At 45.6% G+C, this 15,116-nt stretch overlaps 1 protein-coding gene across 2 annotated transcripts in view; it reads right to left on the bottom strand.

Moving 5' to 3' along the window:
• Positions 1-15,116, bottom strand: part of LOC119442968 (motile sperm domain-containing protein 2-like) — a 56,252-nt gene that overhangs the window by 19,529 nt on the left and 21,607 nt on the right. For both annotated transcript variants that reach the window (XM_037708062.2, XM_037708063.2), the window contains exons 5-8: positions 11,117-11,177; positions 10,133-10,171; positions 7,279-7,403; positions 2,093-2,161 (exon numbers count right to left, since the gene is read on the bottom strand). In XM_037708062.2, coding sequence (XP_037563990.1) covers positions 2,093-2,161; positions 7,279-7,403; positions 10,133-10,171; positions 11,117-11,177 — 294 coding nt within the window. The remainder of the gene's footprint in view (positions 1-2,092; positions 2,162-7,278; positions 7,404-10,132; positions 10,172-11,116; positions 11,178-15,116) is intronic.

Genomic DNA, 15,116 nt, shown 5'->3' with positions numbered 1-15,116 from the left:
CATTTTTGTTTTTGTTTAATACATTTGGTGTTGAAGGTACAATAAAATAAAATAAATGAAACGAGTGAGATTGTCTCATCATGGTTGCCATCTGGAATCACTATTCATTTACAACTGAATGGCAAAAGTACTTAGTGTGACAGAGGAATTATTCAGTCATCAATTGACATAAAACAGCAGCTGGTGACCGGAGACCCGTGAGTAGGGTCTTCCCTACGAAGCGTGCCATGCCGCCTGCAGTATACAGTTTAGAACGCTTCACCCTTCCTCCGCGACATATCCCACACCTAAAGTGTTGACAATGCTGGCTCATATGCGGCGGTATAATCGTTGTTGTATTTGTGTACCACTGCGACTCAGTGTAAGTTGTGCTTTCTATTCGGCGCCGAACCTCTCGCTGCAATATGCCGATAGACCCCGCCTGCTTTTTATTTAATCGGCCAGCTGCTTCGAAAAATTGCCGACCCATGCTTTATAATGCATTCCTGCCGAGTCTGTAGCTCGTACAACTTGACATTCTCCACTGCCACTTTCGCTTGCAAGGCGCGAGAGCGGAATACCGCTGAAGAATACTCCTGTGCGGCCGAGAATGAAAAATACTAGATTCGTACGGACCTACTGCGCTCCTTTCGTGAGTTGTTCGCTCATATTCGGTGCATTCTGTGCAGACCGTTCCCATTTCGACCTCGAAACACGCGGTGCCCATTATGATGCGGTTTGGCGTCGCCTGGCATTTTCGCCTAGCCCATTTAGGCAGCCCTCCTCTCGTATTTGCCACATTCCCATTTCAAGCGAGAACTTCTGTTCAATGTGCAGTGGCCTAACGTAAAACTCTTTTTATCGCATTCTATATTGGCAAATGCAATGCTCTCCGATGCATCGGCATTCAGGCGCTTGGCGTATCGAGAAAGCGTGACATACTTTACTCCCATGCGCAGTGTACCAGTCGAATCCCACCGTAAGCTGATGTTATCATTTGCCTACATATAACCAAGGCAGCTGAAGTAGTCGTATATACAGCTGTTTCTACTTGGCGTTCAGTCAACTACATAACACAAAATGAACGTGATGCTTTTGCTATATCTAATAGCACCCGGTTCTTGTCTGTTTACCTGATGTGGAAACGTTTTGCTTTTCTTCTTTTCTGCGATAAAGCAAGACGAGGAAGTTAGCACCCGCCTTAAATATATCGGTAGAAACACGGAGCCGAGATGACGGTGGAAGTCGCCATCAGTTTTCTCAACAGCATGAAAGCTGAGGTATCGGGGCATGACAACGAGTAGAAGCTACCGCCATGTTATCACTTGTGACTGGCTGTTACCGGGTACTAACCTAGTTTTCTCGAACGTAAGCAGCTCGTGCGCATATGCTTCCCCCGCCCCCCTTCTCAAGCTAGAAAATAGGCAAGCGATAAAATGACTGCGCCAATATCCAATCGTTATTAGTTCCAAATCTGAGCATATTTTGCCACTTTAGTCATTATGGGCATGGAATAGGCAATACAAGCCAGTGGGGAAGGAAGGGGGGGGGGGGGGGGGGGGGTTTATAACCACAGTAATTATTACCTATCTCCTCGTTGAGAATACCACTGTGCGAAGCACCAGGTGCGCTGCGGCCTCTTCATTCCACGTTAAGTGTGCATGTATGTCTTATGAAATACAGTGACGCGTAAGAAAGACCAGAATCAAAGACACAAAATGCAGGGGACAAACACTGCGCGATTTGGTAACTGGTGGTTTCTGGCATTATGATGGGCTAATAATTACTATTGATCAGGAATAGTAATGGATTCATGTTGCTTCTAATCGACCAATCGAGAACCTTATATTGCAAAGTTAACCGAGTAACCTCCAACATAAACTAGTTCTAAGCCACACTCTTCATTCAATATCTTGCTTCATCATCGCGCCAATAGGCAGAAACAACATTACAGGCTTTGCCCTTGCCCCCTTTGCTCCCATTCTTCCATATTCGCCAGCGTGGAATCCAAGTCTGAAAGTGAAAGTTCAGCGTGACTTGCCCAGTAAGCCGGACACTGCAGGGTTAAGCACTCGGCTTCTTCGTGTCGAGACAAGGAAAACTAGCAACTCACTTCAAGACTGGCGTGGTTGATAATGAAGTCCACATCGTCCCATGTGTACTCCCGGAAGGGAAGCTTTACCTGCGGGCAGGCAAAAAAAGAAAATAGAGTAAGAACGAAAAGAAAAATCGTGTTGAGGCGCGAAATCCTTTCCAGACACCAGCTTTATGTAAGTATCTCAACTTACATGGTACCAAGGAAGATTATTTCTACTCTTTAACAAGTAAGCGTCAGTAGTAGTCTTGGCACGGAAGGGCAACATCACGTCACAAAATTCATCGCGTATTTCTTCACATCTCCTGTACATGCAGGCATGCTTATCGTTTGAAATCATATTTATTATTGCTAACATTTTCTTTTCGCGCCATAGCTCGGAAAGAAGTCTCTGAAGCAAGTACAGCATAACCGGCAAAGCGTATACTGTTGTCAGGTGGTCATATCAGTGAAGGCGTGTTGTGGGCGAAGTTAATAGCGACACCCAGCATCACGCAAGAAAACACACTGAGCAAGCTACAAATTGCCACGGCACGCCAGTTTTACGGTGAGCTCACAGACCTAACCGTAATCGCTAGGGTTACGGCTGTGTTTAGCAAACGCATAAGGAAGCCAACAACCGAGCAGAGCCTTGGAGCGGCGCTGGGTCGCTTACCGATTCACATTCGAGCTTCCAAGATGTCGTCTTAGTTGCGCGCGCATGGCGTCGGAACACGAGAATCAAAACAAAGAAGAGAAAGACAATGACGACGCCAGGTCGTCTTTCTTTTCCTTCCTTCAGCGCATAATTCCTCTGCGCGCCTTCAAGCGATTACTCCAGCTTTGAACTCAGTCTTTGCGACTGCAGCGAGTTCTCGGACATGGGGGAAATGAAAAACTTAAGAGGTAGCATGACGTCAGGCCGTCAGCCTTCGCAAGGAAGCTCCTCTGACGCCGTTCTCCTCCTGTTTTTACTCTCCAAATGCGCACATTGCGTGTTGAAACCTGCGAGCAGCACTGCGTGCGTTGCATGGTTCGTGGTAGATTTTAGTACCGCTGGTCGCCGCAGTTGCCACCGCTTTTTCCAGCCTGTGACGCTCGCTTTCTGCTCACCGCATTTGAGGCCTTTAGTTCTCGGCTTCGATACGTGGAGACGTTGCCACCATTGCAACGGCAACACTTGCTCCAGAGCGACCGCTCGATTAGCCTCCGATTAGCCGCTGTAAACATGAAAGTTCACCATGGTCCGAAATAAGCAATGAGCCGGCGCTTAAAGCGGATCGAAACACACCCTTCGGCTTCTTTGATAGCGTGCGTGTGGGCTCTTCTTTGGAAACATGGTTTAGAGTGCTGTAAACCAGGCGAGAAAACGCGCAGTGGCGTTTTATTCTTTTTAAATATTATTGTTATGGTTATTATTGTCGTCGTCGTCGTCGTTGTTGTTGTTGTTGTTGTTGTTGTTGTTGTTGTTGTTGTTGTTGTTGTTGTTGTTGTTGTTGTTGTTGTTGTTGTTGTTGTTGTTGTTGTTGTTGTTGTTGTTGTTGTTGTTGTTGTTGTTGTTGTTGTTGTTGTTGTTGTTGTTGTTGTTGTTGTTGTTTATTGCGGGATTTCTTCAGAGCCTGAAAAACCGAACCACGTAAAAGATAACGTGATTTAAACAATTTAGTTTGGTGTTCCTCAACACGCTTTGCAACTTGTAGATAATAACCTACACGATAAAGCAAATATACAAACGTTTGCAGAACTTAATTAGCTAACTAATCCCAGTTTAAAACATTCTGAGCAGCTCAATTCGACTTTGGCAGCTAATTGGATGATTGAACGCGGTTCGCTCCCACACAGGCTGCTCCTACGAGTGTGCGACTGGCTCAGGTTTTGAGCCACAACAACATGGCTTTCCCATTATAGACAATCACTTGCGTTTTACACAGTGTGGAAACGGGAAGAAACCGTACCGCATATTCGCCAAAATTTTCAGAACAAACAGCCCACCATTTTCTTCTTTCACGTTTCATTACCATTCCATTACGGCAGTTCAAAGAACGGTTCGAAAGAGCTTCGTCTGAGAAGAAGTTAGAACTTGATCTAAAGGCAGTTAGAATTACATCTAAACAACTTCCGAGCAATATCGAGCGGCGCAGCAGACGAGCAGCGACGAACCAGCGCAGCCGCGTGGGCGGGATTATAAACGACCCCTTGTCATCACGTGCCCCCCTCCTGGCTACGCCACTGATTTCTACAGACTCTCTATAGTATTGCCTGTTGTGAAGGTGAAGCCACCTTAGGAGATAGATGGTACTTTCTTTTAACAAGCTCTGCATTTTGCAAAAAAAAAAATGACCAAATTTCGATGAGCCAGGCTAGATGCCCCTGAGAAATGGTTTCTGAGGGACTGGTTAATGCCGGGCTCATAAAGATTAGCTGAAACCTAGTCACCAAATCAGTTCAGCGGAAATCCTCAAGATGGAGGTAAATTTATAAAGGCAAATGTAGCCACAGACGTATTGTATATAGGTGGCGTCTTTCACCTGTCGGATTCAATAGACAAAAATTTCCAGAATCCCCGGTTCGAGCTCAGCATTAACATGTCGTTGCTGGCAAACTCTTAGCATCCTGGTTAGCTCACATAGAGGGTCAGCGAAGGTCAGGCAGTGGCCTCTGGTCAGAACATTCTTGTTCTTCCCCGCTTCTGAGACTCGCATGACTTTTCCTTGTGCATTATGTTGATATCAGGCGTCAGCGACGTCTGCAGTCCTGACCTGCATTTCATTTTATCCTGCAGTGCTGACGATAAAAAAAGAGGGCCGTGTTTGAATGTACTGGCGTCCCAGAAGTGGTTTTCATCGTGTCCTCGCTTTGGTATGTAGACGAAGAGGCAAAATGCTCTTGTTGAGCAAACCCTGCCGTTTCTTCGCCCGGTGGGCTTTTCTAGGAAGATACAGTTGCGCGTAGATTTATACTTCAGCGCGCTGAAGTAGCCGGAAAGAGAACTAGAATGAGTGGAAGGAAAGATGTACGACGGTATACAGACGGAGCTGTTCCGTTAAAGCTTGTAGATACGTCTCCGCCCACGTCATCAATAACAAAGCCAACCAGAGGGAGGCTTAAATATAGGAGGAGCATAAAAGGAAGTATATATACAACCAGGAAAGAAATGTAGGAGTACGCGCCATAATTGACTTCCTGCCTGCTTTCTATGGAAGACATACGGCAAGCCAGCATTGCCGTCTGTTCGACTACCGGCTTACCACAGCCAAGTTCCTTCCGCTCAAAAGGGGCACGTCCTGTTGGACGGAAGAGAGTGCAGGCGGCGCCCAATAGTGGCTGCTCATGGGCCTTCGATGCGGTGGCTTAGAGTGGGTCTCTATCAGAAACCACTGATGAGAAATCAATGTTGGGGGCGCTGGGTTAAAAAAAAAGAAGACGAATGCGACCGAAAAAAAAAAACTCCACGCATCGTATCTCCTCGTGCGAAACTGATTTCAGTGGCAGCGATATACCTGTATGTGCACGGCTTGGACTCGATGGCTGAGCGCGCGCAATGTTGTCGTCGGCTACCCGGTTGCCTATCGGTAGGAGGACTCATGACAAGCCTCGCATGGGCCACTGTTGACGGCACGCTCGACGAACACAGAACCCACTCACGACTCAGGCACACATGAACTTACATTTCGGTAAATTCGCTAAGTGATCAGAATTTATTGTGTACTTATAACTTCCACAACATTGTTCGGAAGCAGTGAGACGACATGATGGCGATGCGTTTCAATGCCTTGTCATTTATCATGGCAATGCTCTAGAGTGGGAGCCAAGTGACTCTGTGTGTGCGCGCGTGTGTGCGTGTGCATGCAGGTGCGGGGGGGGGGGGGGGGGGGGCGATATGCTGTCTTAAATATATCTGGAGATGTATGCTAACATGATAAAAATTGATGTCCCTGCTTGTTTGCGCGGCTTCCTTGCAAGCTTTCAATCGTGTTTCCAAAGATCGAAGACAGCATTTTGTTTGTTAAAAAGAAGCGATCGGTTCCGGTGTACAGCCAGCCACATCAGCACCGTCGCTGTAAGCATGGAAATCCGCCATGGTCCGAAATAAGCAATAAGCCGGTGCTGAAAGCGGATTGAAACACACCCTTCGGCTTCTTTGATAACATGCATGTGGGTTGTTTGGAAACATGGTTTAGAGTGCTGGAAACCAGACGAGCAAACACGCAGTGGCGTTTTATTCTACCTTTCTCTTTCTTTTTTTTTTTTTGATATCGCGGGTTTTCTTCAGAGCCTGGAAAAAAACGAACCACGTAAAAGATAACGTCATTCAAACAACTTAGGTGTTCCTGAGCACACTTTACAACTTGTACAGAGTAACCTATACGCTAAAGCAAATATATAAACGTTTGCATAACTTATCAAACTACAAACAGTCAAAAATATTTTGAGCAACTCAATTCGACTACGAACAGTACGCCATTTATTTTATTCGGCTAATATGTGGTACCTTAAAATAAAATTTAAAAAGCTTCGTTCAAGTTACGTAAAACAGCCGGTATATATTAGAAAGCCGAGCTTGGTAGCTAATTGGATGGAGCTGCCACACAGGCTGCTCCAACGAGTGCGCGACTGGCTCAGGTTTCCAGTCACAACAACATGGCTTCCTATTACTAGGCGCTTACTTGCAATTTACGCTGTGCGGAAACGGGAAGGAACCATACCACATATTCGCCAAAATGTTCAGTGCAAACAGCGCACCATTTCTCTCTCTTTTTTTTTTTCACGTTTCATTATCATTCCATCACGGTAGTTCAAAGAACGGTTCTAAAGAAGAAATTCGTCTGAGAAGAAGTTATAACTTCATCTAAAGGCAGTTAAAATAATTTCATCTAAAGCAATGACAACCAGAATGACCTAATCTGTTTTTATAATCACGCTTTCCTTGACCAGCTAAGACACGTGAGTGGCACAAAAACGTTGTCACGCAACAGAAGGCGCCCCGCAGAGGCTGTTTCTAGTGAGCGACACACATGTTAAAAGGAATATGCAAATACAGTTCCGTGTGATACGATAAGTAGTTATTTCGAGGCATGCCACGCGCAGGCAATAATCTCTTGACGCTGGCCACAGGTGGCGACAGCGGCAACGCTCGTTCATTGCAAGCGGTTCCACGCGAATCCAGCGTCCCTTTTTCTGAAGTCACTCGCGGATAGGCGGGCATAGCTCGAGAAAGTGATTACCGTGCCGCCCATGTATTCCGGCAGATTATCAGGAGATACGTAGTTTGTGATGGTGTTCCTGTCGACGAACTTGATGCGCTCCACACCTTCTGCCGGGACCCAAGACTTGATCACTTTCCAAGCCGCTGCAGATTGGCAGCGCGAAGAAATGCGAGAGAGAAAAACAAACGGAAGCGAGGACGTGATTAAAGCTTGCATTGATTAACCAAGCACAAGTTGCTTAATTATGCAGTCTATTTTCCTTCTGATTAGAGACTCAAGCACGGGGCCGGTAGCACCCTGATAAGGAAACTGGAGGGTACCCAGTTCACTCGCCGTTAATTGCGTTGTCTAAGGTTGTTATACTTCACCTTGTAAAGTTTCGAGAAGGGAACACAGAAAACTATCTGCATGGGGATAAGAAACTTGGGTATCCTGACTTGCCTCGTAACTCTCTTCCACAGAGAAAGATATAGAGAAAGCGGCTCTCGGACGGGAATCAGGAGCAGTAGCCAAGTTGTGAATTTTTCTAATAATCTTACCGTCAACGCTCGCACCGACGTTTATAAATGCGCTAGCTGCTTCTGAGGCATGCAGCTGCTCCTGCATTCTTCGTGTTCGTAGTGTACAAGTCTTTGAGAAATTGTTCTTTTTCCCTTTGAAGCCTATCAAGTTACTTATCAAGCCTATCAATCAGACTCCGAGGAAAATTTGAGGGCGCATACCCTTTCCTATATCTGGCTCCATTGACTGCCGTCTGTTTAACAATCATTTCAGTTGCTGAGCGCATAAAAACAAATATTTCTTGTGCCAGTAAATAAACTAAGTTGACTGCAAGATTTGACTGGTTCGATATAGAACGCATACAAAGCTAACGCAATATTCAAAATTAAACAATACAAGCAGCACTTAGACTGATCTCCATAAGAAAACAATTCTGACATCGTTCATAGTCGCCTGTTTTCAGAAATATGTCACCCCAATCTCTGTCTGTGTAATTTCAGCGTAAAAAGATTTACGCAGCTGGTTTGAATTCCGGAATCGGGACTCATTGTGTAAGCGTATTAGCAGTGAATCGCTGCGAAGGCGAAACAACATGCTTACATTGGAACGACATAAAGAGCAAGTTAGTAGAGATTAGTTGTATAGCGAAAAGCAGGCGCGTACATAAAAAATGGACACTACAAGTTCGCAGCGATATTCAGGGTAGTGCGGTGGCGGCTAACAAGTGTCGGCCATCGCGGTCTCTTTATTGACTTCGCATACTGGAAATGACTACGACTATACATGTATGGTGGAGCGAACAACTGAACATTATGTTTTCCACGATGGTTTGCTCAAGGCTTTATCCTTAAAATATATATACCAACACTGCATCATCTTAATACTTAATTGAATTCTGTAGTTTTACGTGCCATAACCACAATATGGTAATGAGGCCCGTCGTAGTGGTGGACTCCGGATTAATTTTGACCCCACTGCATCACTTTCATCTGCCTTGATTGCATCGGTACGTATAAGCTTACCTAACTTGATCCTCGACAGCCTGTTAACGCTACCCAAGCCATCTACTAGTAGCGCCTACGCTGCCATCACTACTCTGAAGGAATTTTTTATAAAGGCCTGCATGTATTGAAGTAGTTGAAGATAAATTCTGAGCTTTTACGTGCTCAAAACCCCGACATCATTGTGAGGCCGCCGTAAGGGAGAGGGGGGAACTCCGGATTAATTTCGATTACCTTAGGTCCTTTAACATGCACCCAATGCACAGTACATTAGAGTTCTTGAATTTCTCCCCCATCGAAATGTGGCCGCCGTGGCCGGGATTCACGTACTGAAGTATTGACGACCACCTATACTCAACTGATCTGCTAAAAAACTGATAGAGTTCTACTACGCACCCACGTTGTGCTGTATGAAAGACATTCCTTCCGGTTTGCAGTGCTAAATAATGTGGACCTGGATTCAGAAACCTTTACGCGTGAAACGGTGGCTCGCCAAGAGGAAGCATTTACTTATTTTTGTTTTTTTTTTAGAGAGAACAGCGCGATTGCAGTATTTGCAATGACAGTCTTTAGCAGCCAAAACTTTCACGAGTCCTACTTTCGGTTACCTCCGGCTTGCGCTAAGGTTCCTTGCTATCGTTTGCTGCCTAGATTGTCTGAACATTGAACATTCTTTGGCTGCAAACTATAATGGAAGCTGCAGTAAAAGGGTTTGGTCCGTTCTAACTACTTTGAGTTCTCCAACTTACGTAAAAAATCAGTCCACCAGCGTTCTTACTTTCCCAATTTCATAGGAATGTGGCTGGAGGGAGGTTGAACACACGACCTTCCATTTGGCAGTAGATCTGTAGCCGGTAGGCTACAGCGGTGAGTCTTCCTAAAATTTTCGTGATTTGCCCGTAACGTCAAACTACAGCGCATTGGTACAAGTTGCGCTTGTGAGTTGCACATTTGTAAAATTAAAACTGAAGTGGGGGGGTTTAACGTTCCTCAACTGCATAGTGGGTTATGAGGAATGCCGTAGCGGAGAGCTCCGGGTTAACTTTCATCCGTTGTGGTTCGGTAACGTGCATCCAAAGCATGGTAAACGAGTATTTTTGCATTCGGCACCTATCTGAATGCAGCCACTGCGGCCAACAATCGCGCCCGTGACCTCATGCTCAAGCATCAGAACGCCATAGCCTCTGCGCATGCGCAGCGGGTTTACCTTTGACAGAGTACCGGAGTGACTAAATCGTTTAGTTGTGGAGAGCTAAGCGAGCCTTGACGCGGGGAAATGTTGGGTCAAGTCAGGCATATACCACAGTTTTATGAGAAAAGCACGAGTTTAAGCCACCGATTTAAGATGTAACAATAAGTAAAATGCTTACTGTTGAATAGCCAGGGCATGTCGTACACCATGATGAAACCTGCAAATATAGAGCATCGGAAAAGAAAATGTAATTCATAAACGTGCAGGCAAGAGGGAGTGACGTTCCCGTAGCGGTGCTTTGTGACGCGGCCTTCGACAGAGCTGTTAAAACGTAGAACTAATTAACCACTCGTCATACTACCTTTTCCTTCCTTCCTGATCCCACAGCATTTCTATTGAATCTCTCCTGCTTACTATTTTCCTTTATGCTCCTTTTTTTTTTCATATTTATATTCCTGGTCATTTTTTCTCTCCCACATGTACTTGTTCGGAAGCGACGGAGTCCCCTTTCCGTCGTACACTACAAGACTACCGCCACTACACGCTAAGCCGACTGAGCTGGCCAGCCTGCACTGTGGCTTCGTGGTAAATATGTTCAGGTGGAAAGCGTGCATACTGAATTTAGGCTTTCTAACGTAGACTAAAATTCTTGTTCTTCCTCCCAGAATTTTTTTATACAATATCCGTTGGTCTGAATTTGTTAATTAAGCGGTGGTAGTAGGCATTTAGTGGATCCGCGCAGCCATTCACCTTTATAAGGAACAGTAAAACACCAGCGCACTATCTGGATGACCATGCAGTTAACTCAGTCCAATAAATAGTTCTAACTTTACTGATGGCATGATTTTTTTAACGATGAAAGGCACAACGCATTCTTGCTTTTTACTGCACCTTGCTGCTAGGTTTCTCGCCTCCGCATACCACGTTTATATTATCACGCACAGGCATTTTACCCGTCATTTTCTGCATGCTATTACTGGCTATCATTGCTGCGTAATGTAATGGCGAAAGATCAAAACGACAAAGATTAGAACCACACACGAGCTTGGTCTTTGTGTTCCCTGTAAATATGTGCCACCGCTATTTAATGCCTTACCTACTTTACGGTTATAGTTGCGACGCCCCACAAGTAATGACCATAGTGTTGAAGAGACACACTTACCTAGGGCCCATGGGTAGTACTCCTTGAAGAGGCTTATCAGGAACCCAATCAGTTCCATGTCCTGAAAAAAAAATGTTGCACCATTGGAAACACAAAAATTATAATAATCATTTCAAAATGTCCTTAAACGTCAGCATTGACTTTTAGAAAAATGGGATTGGTGGGGTACAAAACCACATATCACCATGAGAGATGTCATGGAGGGATTTCGGGTAACTCTGATCACTTTGTGCTTTTTATTCCACTCCTGAATCTAACTCAAACAATGACTTCGTATTTGGCCCCATCAGGATGGAGCAGCCACGACAGCGAATCGTTCTAAGCAGAGGAACACAGACAAACACCCAACGTGGCGGGTCGTAAGAAATAAGTAAGCGCATACATATGCACACGCGAATACGTGCTAAGGAGAAAAGTGTTCGTAGCATGATGTAAGCCCATGCCTGATGAGTGCACATTTACATAAATCCTCCGCAACTATCGCAATTTGTTAGTAGGGGCTGGAGGAACCGAGCAGCGTGGTTCGCACCTTTATTTCTTGTCTTTTTGCCTCAATATTATCCGCCGTGTTTGAGGGATCTGAATTCATTTCGGCAGCATGAAGTTCCTTATAGAATCACTAAAGAGCGAGACTGTATCAGCCTAAACAAGTAGTTCATGTCAGTGTATTCTTGATAACTATGTCAAAAACAAATTTCTCATTCATTTTCACGGCAGGGAGCTTATGGTATATGATTCCTAGTTATCGATCCTGGGCAGCGCGTTTTGAAAACGCATCGAGCATACGAGCGGGGCGGATCGGTGTTGTTGGTAAAGCGGGTTAAGTCGCTCGGCTGAACTTCCTTTGGTCAGCCCATCTTTAGTTTTCGTTTATGCGCCGAAACCGTCGCGCTGTAAAGGAGACCAGCCTGTTCAGTAAAACTGGGCCGCCGAATCTGTTACCTAGACGGACTACATCGATAAAAGCGAGTGCTCGTAAATAGCGCTCCACAGTCGGGCTGACCTTATCTTGCCACCCTTCGTGCAACGCACTGTATACGCCAGTGGCCGCACGAGAAATAGAAACCGTTTTGGGGCCCACTTCCTGCAGCCACTTCCTGTATCGGCTTCCCGGCAGGTCGGTGTCAGGTTTGTGCACGTTGCATTTTCGGACGAGGCGCGAGCACCTTGAATCGTATTACGTCTATTCGGAGTGTTGCGATTGTTTTTGTCTGGACCCCCAAAACCGTCTGTGTTTTCATATACATTTATAGTTTTTTCGCTTGTTGAGCGAACACCGTCTATACGTTCAACACGTGTCCTCGAACAATGAGTAGATTACGCTCTTCATGTTTGCGGGACACAGCTTTGCATATGGAGGAAACAGGAAGTTGTGGTCATCGCTTCCTTTCCGCTTCAAAAAAAAACGAAAAAAAAAAGAGAAATCACTGAGCACAGTGCATTACACCTTCGGATTAAGTTCGTCTTCAAACTCGTTAAGTCGCTGGAGTTTCCTTCCACACCTTACTATTACTCTTAATTCGCTTCGCGCGGAGCCGAATTATGTTTTCAACGCGGTGTACATGGAGGGCGAATTATTTCAGTGTTATTTTGACGGCAGTGCGACGGGAACTGCTAAAACAAAAAAAAACAACCTGGTTTAAAGCACTGACTAATAATCTTTAGAGTTGAGCTGTAGCGTACCAGCATCATTTGCCTATTTCATGCTTGTTGTTGCTGTTTCTTCATTCGCTTTCTCTACGCCTTTATAGCACAGCCACATCTAACAAGCTAACAAATATTTTTAGTGTTGTTGAGTGGAATTACGTGCAGGAAGATACGAAGTGGACAGGACAGACGCTCACTTACAACTGAAGTTTAATGAAAAGTTTCCAGGAAGCGGAGGGCTGCACATGCGCAATCAGGAGGCAGATACAGAACTCATACATAATCGCATTCGAAAGCTGCAAAAATGCTAACGCCCAAGGAGGTAACTAACTTCTTTATCCGTCAGCGCAACTGACGGGACACTGACACACGAGAAACATTGTGCGTATATTTGGCTAGCCTCAAAAATTTCCCTCACCAGTCTGTCATTAAACTTGTTTGAAATCATTACAGCTTTAAATAGCGCACTGCAACCGCAATCTTTGATGTGCGCAGGTAGGTGCATACCATCCGCTACAGCCTTTAAAGGCGCTGAGTACTCCCTGAGTCAGTCGTTTAAACGTCGACCCGTTTGTCCAATGTAAACTTTACCGCAGCGGAGCAGAATCTTGTAGACGACCTCAGTAGCGCAAGTCACAGGGTGGTTTACACGTCTCTTTTCATGTGCAATTTTCAAGCGAAGCTTATTGTTATAACTCACAGATTTTTGATGGCGTCCATGTATGCACAAAATTATCATCATTAGCATTGGCTCGAGCGTCGTCGTCTTCTTCCGCAGCTGGCTCATTGGCGCCCCTTGGTTTGCGCTCGTGTTCGTGCTCCGCACGCACTCCTGCCACTGCTCCCGCGTTCGTCGTCGTCATCTCCTTCCTCAGCTGGTTACGTTGCCGCTCATCATTCACGTAGAAGTTCACTTCTCTTCTGTCGTCTTAATAGGGAGGCCGCGATTACGGGGGTATGAGCCATTGCTTAAGGGGGTATCAGTCATTCATTGTCTTACGCAATGGACAGATTTAATGTTCAAGCAATTTTATGGGAATCCGTACATAATGAACGCGCTCGGGAGAGGGCTCATCGTCGACGTGTCGATTCTAATGTGAGGACTTCCGAAGCCCAAGCGAGACGTCAGTGAATAGCCGCAGACCCCGAGTTGAGGAAGTCCGATGTTGAGGCCAAACGGCAGCGAAGAGCCGCCGACCCCGAGTTGCGGGAGCGCGATGTTGAGGCCAAACGTCAGCGTTGTCTTGCCCTCCAGGAACCCGACAACGGTGATGCACGCCTCGGCAACGCTAGCGCCAACTTCCCCGGTGCGACGGCCAGGTTTCAATGTGTTTTTCAACCGGAACTTTGGAGACAGATGCGGTGTGTGTGACCACTTGTGGTTCGAGCACAACGAGGTACTCGTCAGTGCAATTCGTTCGGAGGAACACCGAAGAAATACACGGCAAGCTTCGCTTACCCCCATTTCCTCGACAGAGGAAGGGTTATTGATTTTTTATGATTTTCTTTTCACTCCGAACACGTGTTAGTGAGCAATTAATATTAGGTAACGTGTGCTAGGGAGTATAAGTTTACATTGGCCAAACAGGTCGATGTTTAAACGACCGACTCAGGGAGCACTCAGCGTCTCTAAAGGATGTAGCGGGTAGTATGCACCTACCTGCGCACATCAGAGATTGCGGTCGCACTGCACTAATATTATGATTTTAAACAAGTCTAATGACAGACTGGTCAGGGAAATTTTTGAGGCTGGCCAGATATACACACAATCTGCCTTGTGTGTCAGTGTCCCGTCAGTTGCGTTGACGGATAAAGAAGTTAGTTATCCCCTTGGGCGTTAGCATTTTTACAGCTTTCGCATGTGATTATGTATGAGTTTTGTCTCTGCCTCCTAACTGCGCATGTGCGGCCCTCCGCTTCCTGGAAACTTTTCAATAAACTTCAGTGAGCGTCTGTCCTGTGCACTTCGTATCTTCCTGCACGTAATTCCGCTCAACGGCAGTACATGATGCACCAACTGGCCCAACAGTCTACGCTTCTAACAAATATGTCTACATGAAAAAGAGAGAAAGAGAGATGGGCTAATGAACGAGATTAAAGCGAGGCGAGCTAAATCATCAGCCTGTTGTAACTAATAAAATTTACAACTTCTATGCTACCTTCAAGTACAGATTCAGATGTCATACTAGTTCGTTGCACAACTCCATTCTAGCATTATCACTGCATTACAACAGCCCCACTGCCTCCTGTCAGAAACTAATACTGAATACTTACATTATTTTATGTTTGGTCATCTTTCTTTGTCGCGGTCTGAGGTCTCCTTAACTGCGGACTCCCGGGGTCGGAGATTATA

Source organism: Dermacentor silvarum, chromosome 2 (genome assembly GCF_013339745.2).
Source record: "Dermacentor silvarum isolate Dsil-2018 chromosome 2, BIME_Dsil_1.4, whole genome shotgun sequence".
Lineage (NCBI taxonomy): Eukaryota > Metazoa > Arthropoda > Arachnida > Ixodida > Ixodidae > Dermacentor > Dermacentor silvarum.
Note: the sequence above shows the minus strand (reverse complement) of the source record. Positions and strands in the feature narration are given on the sequence as shown.